General features: G+C 36.5%; 2 protein-coding genes across 6 annotated transcripts in view; one reads left to right on the top strand and one right to left on the bottom strand.

Moving 5' to 3' along the window:
- Positions 1–14,791, top strand: part of LOC137284716 (UPF0764 protein C16orf89 homolog) — a 441,860-nt gene that overhangs the window by 412,966 nt on the left and 14,103 nt on the right. The window lies entirely within an intron of this gene.
- The window catches only part of LOC137284714 (prominin-1-like), a 70,860-nt gene continuing 56,162 nt past the window's right edge, over positions 94–14,791 (bottom strand). Inside the window, exons 18-26 of one of the 5 annotated variants that reach the window (XM_067816629.1) lie at positions 13,970–14,053; positions 13,393–13,443; positions 13,097–13,177; positions 12,221–12,289; positions 11,810–11,899; positions 11,069–11,196; positions 10,687–10,737; positions 6,967–7,236; positions 94–4,993 (exon numbers count right to left, since the gene is read on the bottom strand). In XM_067816629.1, the coding sequence (XP_067672730.1) occupies positions 6,969–7,236; positions 10,687–10,737; positions 11,069–11,196; positions 11,810–11,899; positions 12,221–12,289; positions 13,097–13,177; positions 13,393–13,443; positions 13,970–14,053 (822 nt within the window). In that variant the 3' untranslated portion in view covers positions 94–4,993; positions 6,967–6,968. The remainder of the gene's footprint in view (positions 4,994–6,966; positions 7,237–10,686; positions 10,738–11,068; positions 11,197–11,809; positions 11,900–12,220; positions 12,290–13,096; positions 13,178–13,392; positions 13,444–13,969; positions 14,054–14,791) is intronic. The other 4 variants (XM_067816630.1, XM_067816631.1, XM_067816632.1 and 1 more) reach the window with 4 other exon arrangements.

Below are 14,791 nucleotides of genomic sequence, written 5' to 3'. Positions count from 1 at the left end.
CAACTGGTATACTGCAGCCTGCTTCATCAATCACTTACTCCCTTTGTCCGAACCAAACAGCAGTGCCGGATATCACTCACAGAACACTTTGGGTGATGGATCATGGGTCTTTATTATCTTTTGATTGAAAAAAAAAAGGAAAAAGCATATAACAATATTTTATTTCCAGTACAAATATACATCTTTGATATGATACACATGGCATGCCCAAATACTGACGAAATCATCACATACTTCCTTAAATGTTATACAACAGCCATCAAAAAGTAAACCATATCAAAATATCTTTTTGTTGCATACCAAATACATTTTTCAAAACGTGCTAATTAGGAGATAAACATCATGTGTTGGCCAATTTCCGGGTGTTATTGAGTATTTGAAGCACGGGAATGCATTTGGAACCGACGGGAAATATTCCCGTGCTTCAAATACTCAATAACACCCGGAAATTAGCCAACACATGATGTTTATCGACATTGTAAACACAAAAGTAAACCAAAGGGTTTTAGTGTCTGCACTCCTTTACATCGACCACGGATACAGCAGTGAAGTGTCATCAGCTGGCCGTTTCAGCTGGTTCCCATGGTAGCATCTGGAGTTGCTCATTTGTGACGTCATTCTAACTTTACGTCATAATATGATTTGAATGACGTCACCACTGTTGATGACACAACAAAACAATTGTTTACGTGTCAATACGCGGTGAATAGTCTTTCAGTTTCCGGGAATCTAATACCATTTAATCATGTTTTTCAACCAATCAGATTACAGAACACAGTGACTTTTGGTTTACAATTGTCTAACAACTATGTCACAGCAAATTTAAACTGCTCATGCATTTATATATTATGATCATTATTAACCATGCTACATCAAGAGAAAAAATTAAGTTTGCTCATGTATTATCCAAGAGGCAAAAGATAACTGTGGTTTGGAAACTGCTCCACTCACTCATAGGTCAAAGGCACATACTGTTCACTTTCAATCATATTTACAAATTTGATAATTTTATAGGCAAATGAATTGCTTAAATATGAGAAACATTTTCAAAATCAATTTAAACTTTTATTGTTGTATTTCTTTAAAAAAAATTAATTTCAACAGAGTATTAAAACTAAACTGAAATAACCATGTGAAACAACAATAACAGTGCATACTTTTTATAAACTGTACAACAAATAATGTATTGCCGAATACAGTTGTTTGACATGTTCATTTTTAAGCAAGAATATGAAGTTCAATATATTCAAAAATGAATACGATTCTCTGTTCATGAAATGATGTAGAGTTTGAATGTATGAAAATGCATTGTTAAGAAGCATTAGGGCATGATTTCAATATAAGGAAATAAACTTACTTTCTTCATTATGTACACATTTTCCTCCCTGATGTAAAGGAATGTTACAACAATATGAACTAGGTAATTATCATGTCAACAAAACATAGTTCTCGGCTTCAAAGAACAAACTCCCATATGTCTGCTATTGAAATTAATTATATTTACAATATGAATAACAACCAATCTATAAACGAACTTGTTTAAATGCAGAAAAAGAAAACTTTGTTTATTTTGAATTTTTAAGATTTTTCAATGTTAACATTCCTGGAATGTCAATGTTTAACCCAAATTCAGTTGTGTTTTGTCATTCAAATGCATACCTACTTAAGGCACTTATCTTTCTAGAAATCAAGACATATTTACAACATAATGTTCATACAAGCATTCCTCATATTTATGTACAGCTTGACATTTTCATTACATATTGTCAAGAGAATTCTGATTCCAGGATTATGTTGTTGACAGTATTGGAATCAAAACAGCTCAGTCATAATAATAACATGTGTTTCTTTCTTATCATCCTCAAGTTCCAAATACAAAGGCATCAACCATCTCAAAAGCATTAGAACCCTTTCCAAGAAGTTATTTGAAGAAGTTACCTTATAATAAAGTTCAGTGTCTAAATTGCAGTAAGGCACTTTCTCTTCTTTCACTCCAATCGTTCAATTATTTTGGATAGAAAAGAAATATGGACATGGCTAAATATTCTCATACATCAGTTGCAGACTGAAGCCATGCAATTTTATTTACAGATTTTTGTTCCGTAGCTGGTTGAAATATCAAAATAACACTCTTCAGTCTTGAGTACTGATATGAATAGAATTTGAGCAAACGATAGTAAGTCATTGAGCATGTCCCTCTGACGTCATGCATACAATCTATTAGTTGTTTTTCTTTAAAAGCAGAAATATCAGGCCTGGTATTCATTTTATCAAAATGCTTTCCTTATTCTAGATATTCTGGGTTAACAGATGTGTAGACAAAGTAATAACTACTAAGGCACTGAATTTGTCTAGTCTTCATTGCCAGTGGCAGAGACATGACAACATTTAAATTGCATGCTGGCTGATGGATCTGGCACACGATGCCCTAGTCCATGTACTTTGTACTTGTTGGAAGATGCACGATGACAGACAAGAGGAAACAGTGAGATGGTGAACTTTAGAATTACCAAGTGTTCAAAGATCAGTCAGTGCGAGTAGAGCTTCAGTGCTGCTCACATAAATCTCATCCTGATACCTCCATAGTTTTACACTCCTAGTAGAGCCTCTGTGCTGCTCACACACATCTGATCCTGAGACCTCCATAGTTTTACACTCCTAGAGTTCAGAGACCCCAAATTACATTAAGACCCCGACTTGGTTCTACTGAATCTAAAAAAAAGAGTTGGAAATCTTTCCAGAATGAGCTTGTACACCACATTTAATATTAACTTTTTCATGTAGAAACCCCAAATCCCATGAAAAATCAAACTTGTTCCAGTAAAGAAATGCTGTTATTTCTAGTTGACAGTGCTCTACTGCATGTAAACAAATGCTGTTACTTCTGGTTGACAGCTGTCTGAAATCTTTCCAGGGTATGTAAGGCTGTACCCCACTTGAAAGTTACAATTACACATGTCATCGCCAAGTAGGAAGGAATCCTAGACTTAAGTACATACTCAACATTTAGGATAAAAACACCATGGTCACAGCACTGATCAAATGAGAATCTCATTTTGAGTGGATCCTGCCACTGCGAAGGCATGTCACTCTGTATGAGTGTTAATAACAGCTTGACAAACAAGACTACAATCCACATTCTGAATACAATGCTGGGTCCCATTCCACAAATTGATCTTAGGCCTGCTATGTTGGTAAATCTACATTTTAGCAATTGAGATACAATCACCTTAATGCCAAGATCACTATGTGAGATGGGGCCCAGAAACCTAACTAAAGTCATAAGGAACCAGCCTGACATATCTGACTCGTCACAACCAGTGTATCAGTGGACACAAGGAAAACATTATGCATAATTGTTCTCTGTCTTACACAAGAACTTGAACATAAAACACCCTTCGATGAGGAGAAACCAACAAACACAAATACCAAAGTGAAAACAAAACACACACAAGAAGGAAATAATTAAAACATGAACACAAGCATCCTAGATAGTCGTAAACATTGAAACGTAAAAGCAGAATACAGTACATTGTATACAGAGAAGGACAGAAATTCCTCGCTGTTGAACATCTCCGGTAACATTTTCAAGGAAAGGAAATAAGCACTGGCAAGCAAATGCTGTAAGAAAGGTTGGTACAGAATCTTAAATAACTGGGACTGTTTCCATGGAAAACAGAAACAGCCCCATGATACGCAACTTGAAGCACAGATGTCTCTTACCCTATTCATCCCTTGTTATGCATAATCACATCTTCACGTTCAAGGGATAAAAATACTTATTTATAAGAACTCATCCAAAACCTTCATATCAGGTATTTCATAATCTCATACAATGGAGACAGAATAGCAAATAGCAAATTCAATAAACAGAATTCACAAGTGTGATGAACGAACAGACTCACAAGTGCAATGAACAAAATCACGAGTAAGATCATGAACACTGTACACGCCAATGAAAAATCAAAACACATCATTATGACGTTACTTCTATCCACACACAAGCAATGTTGTTCACAACCTCCTACATACACTCTGATACTGTAAGGCTAAAAACAAGAAAATGTTGGGCATACGAGTCATATTTGCATCTCTGTTTAAATGAAGCATGTAATTGTATCGGTTGTAAACTTTGCAGTTGTGTTGTTGGTATGCTTGGAAGAAAATAACAGCAACTGTTTCTTCTCAAGATGGTTTTCAAAAATGAATCTGACAGCCAAGATTTATCCTAAAGAGACATAATCAAACCTCAGTTTCAAACAAAAGTAACGTCCAGAACACAACTGGATGGATGTGCAAACTCTTGTGTATAGTCTCCCTTTAACAACACAAGCTTGTGTTTCCACACCAATAGATGGTCCTTTAAAATATATATATATATATAAGCAAGAGATCTCATCTTGTTATTCTGTCCGAATATTTCACTATACAGTCTCATAGAACACATTAGGCTCTCAGAAAATAGAGACCACAGTAACAAAGTAATCAAATCCTAAGAAAAGAGGGTTATAAAATATATTAAAAAAGAGTCCTTAAATTATGAAATAATGTAAATATTCCAAATCATGAAAGGCTATGGACAATGCATCAAGGTCAAGAGTTCATATCACTAGGAAATAATCCTTGACATGTTCAGGCACGGATTCAGTTCTTGCTGTTGTACGAGCTGTGACAATGGTCACTTTTGCGAGGCACGTTTCAGGTAATAATATCTTATGGGTGTTATTTTGCAACAGCTGATGTTTTTCAAAACTTCTAAATACCATTCTGACATAGTCTCCATAACCATAATAACCCAACCATTGTTTTGATGATCCAGTGATTGTCACATCCAGTTATACGAGGACTTCATTGCATAAAGGTGTTGGACGAAGGCAACTGAATCGCCAGTTGTATTAAAGAAATGGTCTGCCTGGATTTCCTGTAACTATGGCAACCAGATTATGACATCTTCAGTATTTTGGAGGAAGGATTTCTTTACCAGTTTGGTTGGCTGAAAATATAAACATAAGAAAAAATAAATTGACTGAATAAATATAAGCACTGATATTGAAAGTCTCATGGTAGGACTTGTTTGTCACAAGAACAAACACGTTAAAATAGTATTCAAATATGGTAATTAATACAAATATATCAATGATTCACACTTCCTGATTAGAGCAATGTGTAATTAAACGAAGATGTTACTAGTGCATTCTGAAGATATATTCTTTTTACATGTGTTAGTAATTATTACATGAAGAATATGTTGTAGCACCAGCACTTAAAATGATTAATATTTCATGCATATAAGAAGCTTCACAAAACGGACACACATGCACATGGGTTTCACACCTTCCTACCTAGACATGTTATAAACTTTTATATTAAATATATATACAGTCCTTTTCATATGTTACTTTACATATTCCTTTCCTAATGTTACTTTTCACAAAGATATGACAGTATATTAAAGAACCTACAATGACATGCATCTTTTAGTACTGCAAAATGAGACTCGAGTATTTCAGTGCAAAATTGTTACAATAGCATTTTGATAACTTCACTATTAAAAATAAACTGTCTTCAGACATTACTCTACAAGGAGTTATCTTAATATGAAATTAAATAAATCAAAATCATTATCAATATTGTTATGATCATGTTGCTTCATATTCTTTTGGTTTTACTGGTGCTTGAAGGCACCGATACATTCGTAACTACTCGCCTCATTCCATCATCTACAAGAAGACTGATATGTATATAGTACACCATTATTGCCAAGAATCATTGCAAGCCAATCAAATCGCTCATAGTAAAACGTGAAATAAGGTCAAATAGTTTCTTTGCAATTACTGATTTTCGTTATTATTTTCGTAACTATAAAATTAACTTGCTACTGACATGAGAAACTATCTTAAAGTGACTTTCGTGTTTTATTATAAATTTCTAGGATTAGCCATGTTTGGAAATTATCTCCAATTATGAACAGGGCACGCGAGGGGTTTCGCGTTACTTGCCGGAATGTCACGAATAGTTACGAATGGGCAATGATATACTGAGGGGAGACAACTCTGGACACAGGTGCATGTGACAAGGTACACAGAACAGAACTTGGAATGGACATAAACGTTAGAGAATTGTTCTTATCATTCAGGTGTTTCAACATATCACTTTGACTGCACAAAGATAATCACTATTCCTTTCCAAGAGAGATATAGTCCAACCATTCACATTCCCACTATTGCTTATGTTGATGTATGAAATGTGGAATGCTTGCCAAAATAAATGTCTTGCTTTTCATGAACCACCAAGTCCACATTCAAAACTGTAAAATTGTAATTATTTAGCTTTGCTAAGAAATGACTGATCGATATAATTATAATTTTTGCATCATATTCCCCCATTTTTCTCATTGTCGAATTCACACGAGAAAGTGGTGATGGTCTGAATACTTTCAGCCATGTGATGTCTTGCCAAAGGTTATCACAATGTGTTTTAGAATATGTTTTCTTTAACATACTGTACCATAATAGAGGACTAAAGAAAATGGAAGTTCCATGCTTCGTTCCCAATGGGAAAACAAAGTTTTTCTTATATTTTCTAATTCTTATTTCGCTCTAGGTGTCTAATTATTTTGTCTAGTTGTTTCTTCACAATCCATAAACATAACCTTTAGGTATCTTGATGTCAATCTACTTAATTAGTAGAAAAATGGAAGTAATAAAATGGAATCCTGAAATAAAATGCCTAAAACAAAAATCATGTCATTTTCACATTGATCACAACATATAATCAAGTTATACATGTTTGAAAAGTGTTTCAGCTGCAAATAGCTAGAAAAGGAATAAAAAGCTAATAAAGAAAACAAAACTGATGACATGATTGTAATGAAAGTCCATCACCTGTTCTGTGCTTCCAGCTTGCAGGTTGGAATAAGGACAGGCAGGTAGGGTGGTTAGAAACATGTTAGCGACAGTTACTTACTATTAGTAACGCATGGGGTAATTAGGCTGTGGCTTCTGGTGATAGCGATAGTCAGAGTCATAAGTGGGGGGATAGGATGAATGCCCACCACCATAGGCAGGGGGTGGCACGTCCTTGCTACCTCGGTAGCCCGCATTTTGACCGTAGCCGTTGGAGTAGGAGGAGTGCCGGCCTCGGTACCCTTCATCGTAGGCGTGGTACCCGGAGTTGGCAACACCTGGGTATCCAGCACCCCCTGTATTTCCAGCACCACCGTTCCGGGAATCCATACTGCAGGAAGCAAAAAGCGCCATGCGCGCCAATCAGGTATGATTCATAGCCGGATTACAGAAAGATGACATGTGACTGCTTGAAAGGCCAGAGAGAGGGTCAGGACACAGACAAAATGATCTGGAGGAGGGTGGTTAAATGGAATTTTGAGCTAATAAGGTACTGATTGCCTAATGACCTATAAAGAGTAAGGATATACTCCAAAATGTTGTGTTCCTCATAATAAAGAAGCAAACATGCAGAAAACATCTTTTTCTTATGTGTATCGTTTCTAAATACCATTCATAGACCTGCCTAATGTTATGTGAAAATGATTTTTAGACTCAAATGTTATGCATTTTTTTTCATCTTCCTTTAAGAGATGATGAACTTAGCTAAAATGTTCATTTCACTATTAAACTGTCACAAGTTAAATAGTTTCAAAGTGACATAGCCTTGGTCCGTAATGTTTTCTACACTAAATCAGAGCATGACTGAGTTGGTCTTTTGGACCTGTATTTTCTTGCTTGATTGCAGTGATTATATGTCATATATGTGTTACCCAAACAGACCTGTGAAGGTACAGGTAGAATAGGTCTTCAGCAACCAATGCTTGCTATAAAAGGCGACTAGTCTTGTTAGGCGACTAACGTTTTCGGGTCATCAGGCTCGCTGACTTGGTTGACACATGTCGTCAGTTCCTAATTGCACAGATCGATGCTCATGTTGTTGATCACTGGACTGTCTGGTCCATACTCGATTATCTACAGACCGCCTCCATATAGCTAGAATTTTGCTGAGTGTGGCGTAAAACAAAACTCACACACTTACTCACTCACTATTTCCCAAAACAAAACCAAAACAAAGGTTTGGATAAAATTGTCTCAACTGTCACTGTTCCAAGTGATTATCATAACAAAGCCTACAAAACACACTGATTTGGTCTTGACAGCCATTACATTTTGTTTTATGACTTCAATCAAAAATAAAATAGTTGTTTCTTAGTAGTTGTTTCTTGCCATACTCAGCAATATTCCAGCATTGTAATGGTGGTCAAGCCTGGTCAGACAACCACATGACTGACATCATGATCATCTATGAAATTGATATGGTGACATGCATCAACCAAGTCAGCAAGTCTGACCACCCCTTCTTCGCTTTTAAGACAAGCATGGGTTGCTGAAGGCAGCAATTCTAGCACAGATCTTAACAAGTCTTGTTGTTTTTAAACTGCTTGACAAGATAAAAGTACAGAGGAAGGTTGTTGAAATTCCATCAACTTTAAAGGGCAATAACAACCACAGAAGAGGGTCTATGGCTATGATGACATGTGGGGCATTTGAAGGTATGAAATGTAGAGAAGTAAGTCGAAACGAGTAAAACCTAAACTTCAACATCTCAAGCTACAGCAATATAACAAACATTAATATCAGTGCTTACTTATCACCATTAGTATATGTACCTACTACAAAAAGTACTGAGTTATTCAAAAACACACTGCTCAACCATCTCTAGCAACCTAATCAATCTGAATGGCAATAACAGTGAAGATTAAAAACTCTACTTCTCTGAAAGCCCCTTTAAAAGCTCAAATATCTCAAACCTATTTCACCTAGTTTGTGAATTTTCAGGGTTTCTTCTAAATGAAACAAGGTTGGGTAAACTGAAAGCAGATGAAGCATTATCATTATTCATTTTGGAACATCGTGAAATCTCCAAGCTACCTTGATAATACCACTCTCATTGTTTTAAGTACCATAGAAATCAAAACATAATTCTGACATTATCTGCTGCTATGAATTTTCCTGTTTTCAAAACAAAAAACCCAAACCAGCTTTTGCTCTTCAAGCTACTTATTATAAGAAGGGAGATAACTCTGAAAGCAAAAGCTGAAGCAAGCAATTTGTTTCAAAAGATTTAAAATTGCAGTTTTGACACCAGTGAAATATGTGTAGTGTATGTATCTGATACATACAAAACCTATGCTGATTTTCACCTAGTTTTCAGCTTTTTGGGGCATAATGTGAAAATTAAACCTCATCAATTATTAAAATATGAAATATTCTAGCATTGGCACAGTCAAGTTTCACATTTTGAAACACACTCTTTGGAGTATGAAATTTGACAATACATATATATTCAACAAGATTTCCAAACATGTTTCAGCTTTCTGTGTGTGTTACAGGGAGTATGGGTGATATTTAACTGCTTCCATGGTGATAAGAAAGTGAGATGTTAACAGTCAGTAGAACTCCATCAAACAGTGCGATTAATCAGGTTACCCAAACTATGTATTTTCAACACCGAGCATTCAACATTCCAGGGGCCATGCTAGTGAAGGACATGTTTTCAATACAGGAATGGTGTTATGCATACAACCAGTGGTTCAAGACAAAGGACATGCATCATTCCTTTTCTGGGTTAGTGGTTGTGAATCATCTGCGGTGCCTTCTTACGATAGATATACTCAAGTTATCATAAATATCGTATTTGTCATATTCAGTGCTCTGCTTCAAAATAACTTCGGTTTCTACATAACTTGAAACCTACTGATGACTTCAATAAACTTATCCCCATGCGTCATAGGATCAAAAGGTTGGGGACAGTGTAAAGAAAAAAATTGTGTTAATATTTTATCATCACCAGTTGTAGGGCAATAGTTTTATATCAAATGCAATGACCAATCCCCATCTCTAGCCCAAGCCACAGTCTTACATACAGATATATACACTGAACAAAAACGGTTAGAGATCGTGACTATTTTATGGGATGTTTTTCATGAAATTGTGTACTCAGTTTCTCGTGTACTTGCGTAACAAAAAATAACTGCAAAAATATCCCAGTTTGTATTTTGTTCAGCATATGATTCATTGTTAGGGCATATTCAAACTGAGTTATATAAAGATATATTAAAAAATAGTCACACAAAATCAAAATCAACCTATTAGATTTCATTATACATAATATTTCAAGTAAACATGACTGATAAATAATATCAAAGCTGAAATATCTGACAATTTGAACATGGTAAGATGACATTTTCTTCAAAGCATATATATATTTGCATACTGTATGATGCTTCTGCTTATCCTTAACTAGATCTGGCACAATAATAACAGCCAATAATAATAATTATCTTATAAAAAAGGTCTCCAAATGAGTTCATATGTCCAAATACATACTTTTGAAAAAAACAAATTCACAGGGATTCCTGAAGAGAATCTCTTCAAAATTCTGATGTAACAATTCTTGAAAGGGACTCTAACTTCAGGGATCAGTTATATGACAGCCTATTTCCTCAATACACTCACTGAATACGAACAGATGCTCAAGCTATATAAATGCAGCAGATTACAAACCCAATCTCAATCATGGACTGCCGCTAGCAAGCATGGCACCTTTACCTACCTACAGGTAGGGTAGAACAGGGGGCGGGGCAGGGGACGGGGCCAGGCATACACTGTCACTCACCTGGTCAGTGGAATGGTGTCATTTTGGTGGCCGCCATACATGGAGAAGTTCCTGTAAAAAGTGGGATGGAGGTTTAACATGCCTATCCCTATAGTCTACATACTTGTACTTGTAACCTTGCAACATCTTTATAAAACCATCAGTAAAGTCTTAAAAAGATTCTCTTGATTTTGTAAGGGAGGGAAAAAGTGATAAATGCATAAACCAAGATGGCCACCATCTTTAAGAAAAACCAGATACCAAAGGGATGAAAAGAGATGAGGGAAGACCCAGCAGATGAAAGTATATCCAACGGAACCGATTGTGAAGAGCCATGAACGCCAGTGAACAGGAAGGTGTGATCTTGACCAAAATGCTTCAACATGATCGATATGATACTCACTGCTCATCAAAGTCCTTCTCGGGTGAGTATTCCTCCTCACGGCGGTAGAGTCCGGCAAGCTTGACAGCAAAGATGATGCATGGGATGAAGAAAAAGATGCACCAGCCCCAGCTGAACCAGAGGCCATTCTGTTTATAGAACAAACAAATGCATCATAATGCGTGGTACTAAAGGTGGTCATCATGGCATACTCAAAGATTGGAGGACCTACTGTATCAGTGCCTTGGCTAACACAACATTAGCGACCAACATGGTATGATTTATCATTATAGCAATTCAATCATGAGGCCAGTCTGTCATTAGTGCTTTGCTTCACTTGGAAGCCACAGTGGCTAGACGGCCGACTTTGCTGGTGCCTGACTGAGGGTGTGGGCTCAAATCCTGAATGGGATTTTTGTGATCAAGTCTGCAGAATTCACCCCACTGAAATCTTGTCTTTGATCAAGAGGAAACATGTTAAACTAACACTAACTTTGAAAATTTAATTACAATGACAGTGTCAGTAGCTTTGTCAAAATATCATAAGGTCACAATCTTAAAACCACCATATAGTTTTGCTATCAAAATTAGTGTTGTTTTTTATGATTGCTCCACATGAACTTAGAAAATACAGGCAGACTAAACAATAACCTTTCATGCCAATTACAGTCTCAACAGACAACAGTAAAGTCATTAAAACAATGATGATCAAACCAGATAAAAATAAAGCATTCACTTATGAGGTACTACTATCTGACTCACCAATGGGTTTAGCCCTGCAACACAGATGGAGTCTGTGACTTGATAAATTGAATCAAACAATGGCCTGCATCGACCAACATTGTTCTCCACCTGAATGTATAAAATAGTAAACAATAGTATTATCAATGGCATTATCAGACTTTTAACAGTACCTATCCATTAGCTCAATAATTAGAAACACATAACGAAATGTAATTGTCACGATATACTAAATGAGAAAGCTTATACATCTTATCATGGATATCCCCAAAATTTTTCACACCACCAGACTGTTCTAAAATATGATAAAAGGATTTAGGGAAGCTCAACGGAGACAATTCTGAATAGCTAACTAGGGTATCACTGTGTCATATAACCGCTCTCCAGATAGTGAAGCTGATCAAGCTCTTTAACATGCATCCCCATACATACCGTATCGATGAGGCCATCAACTGTGGACCGTGTGGTAGATTTCAGGGTACTTGTCAGATTAGTTATCACCTGAAACATAAATATACAATATTTCACAATCCTTTTCTTGCCACATAATATTTTGTGAAGGACTTTCCATGCCTTAAATTCAAGTCCTTTACAAGGTATGCTTACGAATTCTTGGTCATTTCTTGGCACATTGTTACACTGTCTCTTTTCAAATTCCATTTAGTAACAATGCCCTTCAATATATGGGTGAGTGATTTTTATTGTCAACTTTCGTAATATGCCAGTGGAATTTAAACATGAAACATGGCAACTTTGTAGTATGTAATACCTCAGAAGGGTCTCCATCAAAGCGTTTATAGATAAACTGCTAAATACACCAGAATCATGTTTCTGAAGACACTTGACACTGGATGTTTGGCTAACGCCACATTCAGCAATATTCAAGCAATGTAACAGCGTTCTGTAAATAATCCAGTCTGGGCAAGACAATCCAGTAATCAACAGCCTTAGCATCAATCTACAAAACTGGGATACGATCACATGTGTCAACCAAGCCAGAGAGCCCGACTACCCAATCCCATTAGTCGCCTCTTATTACAAGTACGGGTTTCTGAAGACAAATTCTAACACAGATCTCCAGAGCACTTTACATTGGATAATGTTCCTTTATGAACTGCACACAATACATGCATGGTCAATCTAAATTAAATGTAAGTATTTTTCACAGGGAGCTGAGAATGAAAATGAAATGCATACTGAACTGTTAACCCAACCACAGCAATTATCCCCCCAAAACTGAGTTGAATACCTCAATAATTGTCTCTTATCTTCATTATGATAATTATTATGTTTAGTGAAACAACTCACCTCTTTCACCAAACCATTGCGCCGAGAATTGAAGGTGCTCTGTGAAGCATTTAAATTGGCAACAAGGTCTACTGTAAGGTCCTGAAAAACAGAAGACAAGCATATTCATGTCACAGCTTGTTAGATACTTATGAACATACATGTTAATCCATCTTTTCAATTCCATTATCCCTTGGGAAACAGGAAATATTAAAAAGCATTACTCTTAACAACAGTAACTAAATGTATTTAAGAACTGAGCTCATAGTTTAAATTCTTGCCAAGAATGTGACTGAACCTTTAAAACATGCACATACCTGTATATTCCTGTGAGTTTTCAGGGAATCAAGGGCCATCTTCAGCTTATTCTGAAATAAGTAATCTTACTGAATGAAAGTTAATGACTAATGCTGACTGTATCACATAGACACAGTTTGTTTCTTTACTTCTTTACCAATTTTAGCAATATCACATTGGGGAACAGCAGAAATTGGCTTCACACATTGTACCATGAGAGGAATTGAACCCACGTCTTTGGTGTGATGGGCTAACGCTTTAACCTCAAGGCTACCCCACTGCTTTAGGTCCGAGACATTTAGTACTTTGGTGAAAACCTTGAACTCAGATATAGTACAGACAAACGAACAGGACGAATACAGATTTCCACATTTCCTAAGTGGTATCTGGGACAGTGGTACACATCATGGGCTGTTGTATCAAGGATTCAAATATTTTCTTGCCATCAGTTCACAGTTGTAGAAGTATCCACAAGTCATAAGATACACTGACATGTCTATCCTGAATTGTAAGTGTGTATATATATATGGGTCCCAGAATGCATGGCTATATCCCATTGACTCAGGTACTGAGAGGAGATCAGGATATTATACAAACCACATTCGATGTCATATTTCGAACATAATCAGTGTCCAGTTGCTCCAGAGCTTGAGCATTGGCAATAAGCACTGCTTTAAGTGTCTGAAATTGGAAATCAAGCTTCAACTGTAATACACGCTTCATTTCAAAGCAATTTTCATTTAACTCGTTCATAGAAATGGATGAGTAATGGAGTGAGTGAGTGCGTGAGTTTAGTTTTACTCCGCTTGTAGCAATATTCCAGCAATATCATGGCGGGAGACACCAGAAAATGGGCTTCACACATTGCACCCATGTGGGGAATCGAACTCGGGTCGTCGGCATGACGAGCAAACGCTTTAACAACTAGGCTACTCCACCGCCCCTAAGGAGTAAGGGAGAAACATGGAGATGCATGGCATCTTTGACAAAACTCATCTATAGTCATTATTTCAGACAGGTTTACTCCCACGATGTCACTATTAAGTCAAAAATTGAAATCTATCGTCTCCATATTTTTTACCCTTTCGAAAAGTTTGTTGTTTAACTGAGCTCAACAATACAACAGCATCCTGGACTGGACTAGAAAATCCAGTGATTGAGACTAAAACAACAGGATCACTGAGTCTGATCTCTTGAGTGAGTTTAGTTTTATAGTGCTCTCAGCGATATTCCAGCTATATGGAAGTAGTCTGTAAATAATCGAGGTTGGACCAAACAATCCAGTGATCAACCCCATGAGTACTATCTGCCTGAGATACAATGACATGTGTCAACCAAGTCAGCGAGCCTGACCATCCGATCCCATTAGTCTCCTGTTATGACAAGCATGGGTTACTGAAGATCAGTTTTAACCCGGAT

Source organism: Haliotis asinina, chromosome 5, assembly GCF_037392515.1.
Source record: "Haliotis asinina isolate JCU_RB_2024 chromosome 5, JCU_Hal_asi_v2, whole genome shotgun sequence".
NCBI lineage: Eukaryota > Metazoa > Mollusca > Gastropoda > Lepetellida > Haliotidae > Haliotis > Haliotis asinina.
This window is presented reverse-complemented; position numbering and strand designations above follow the sequence as displayed.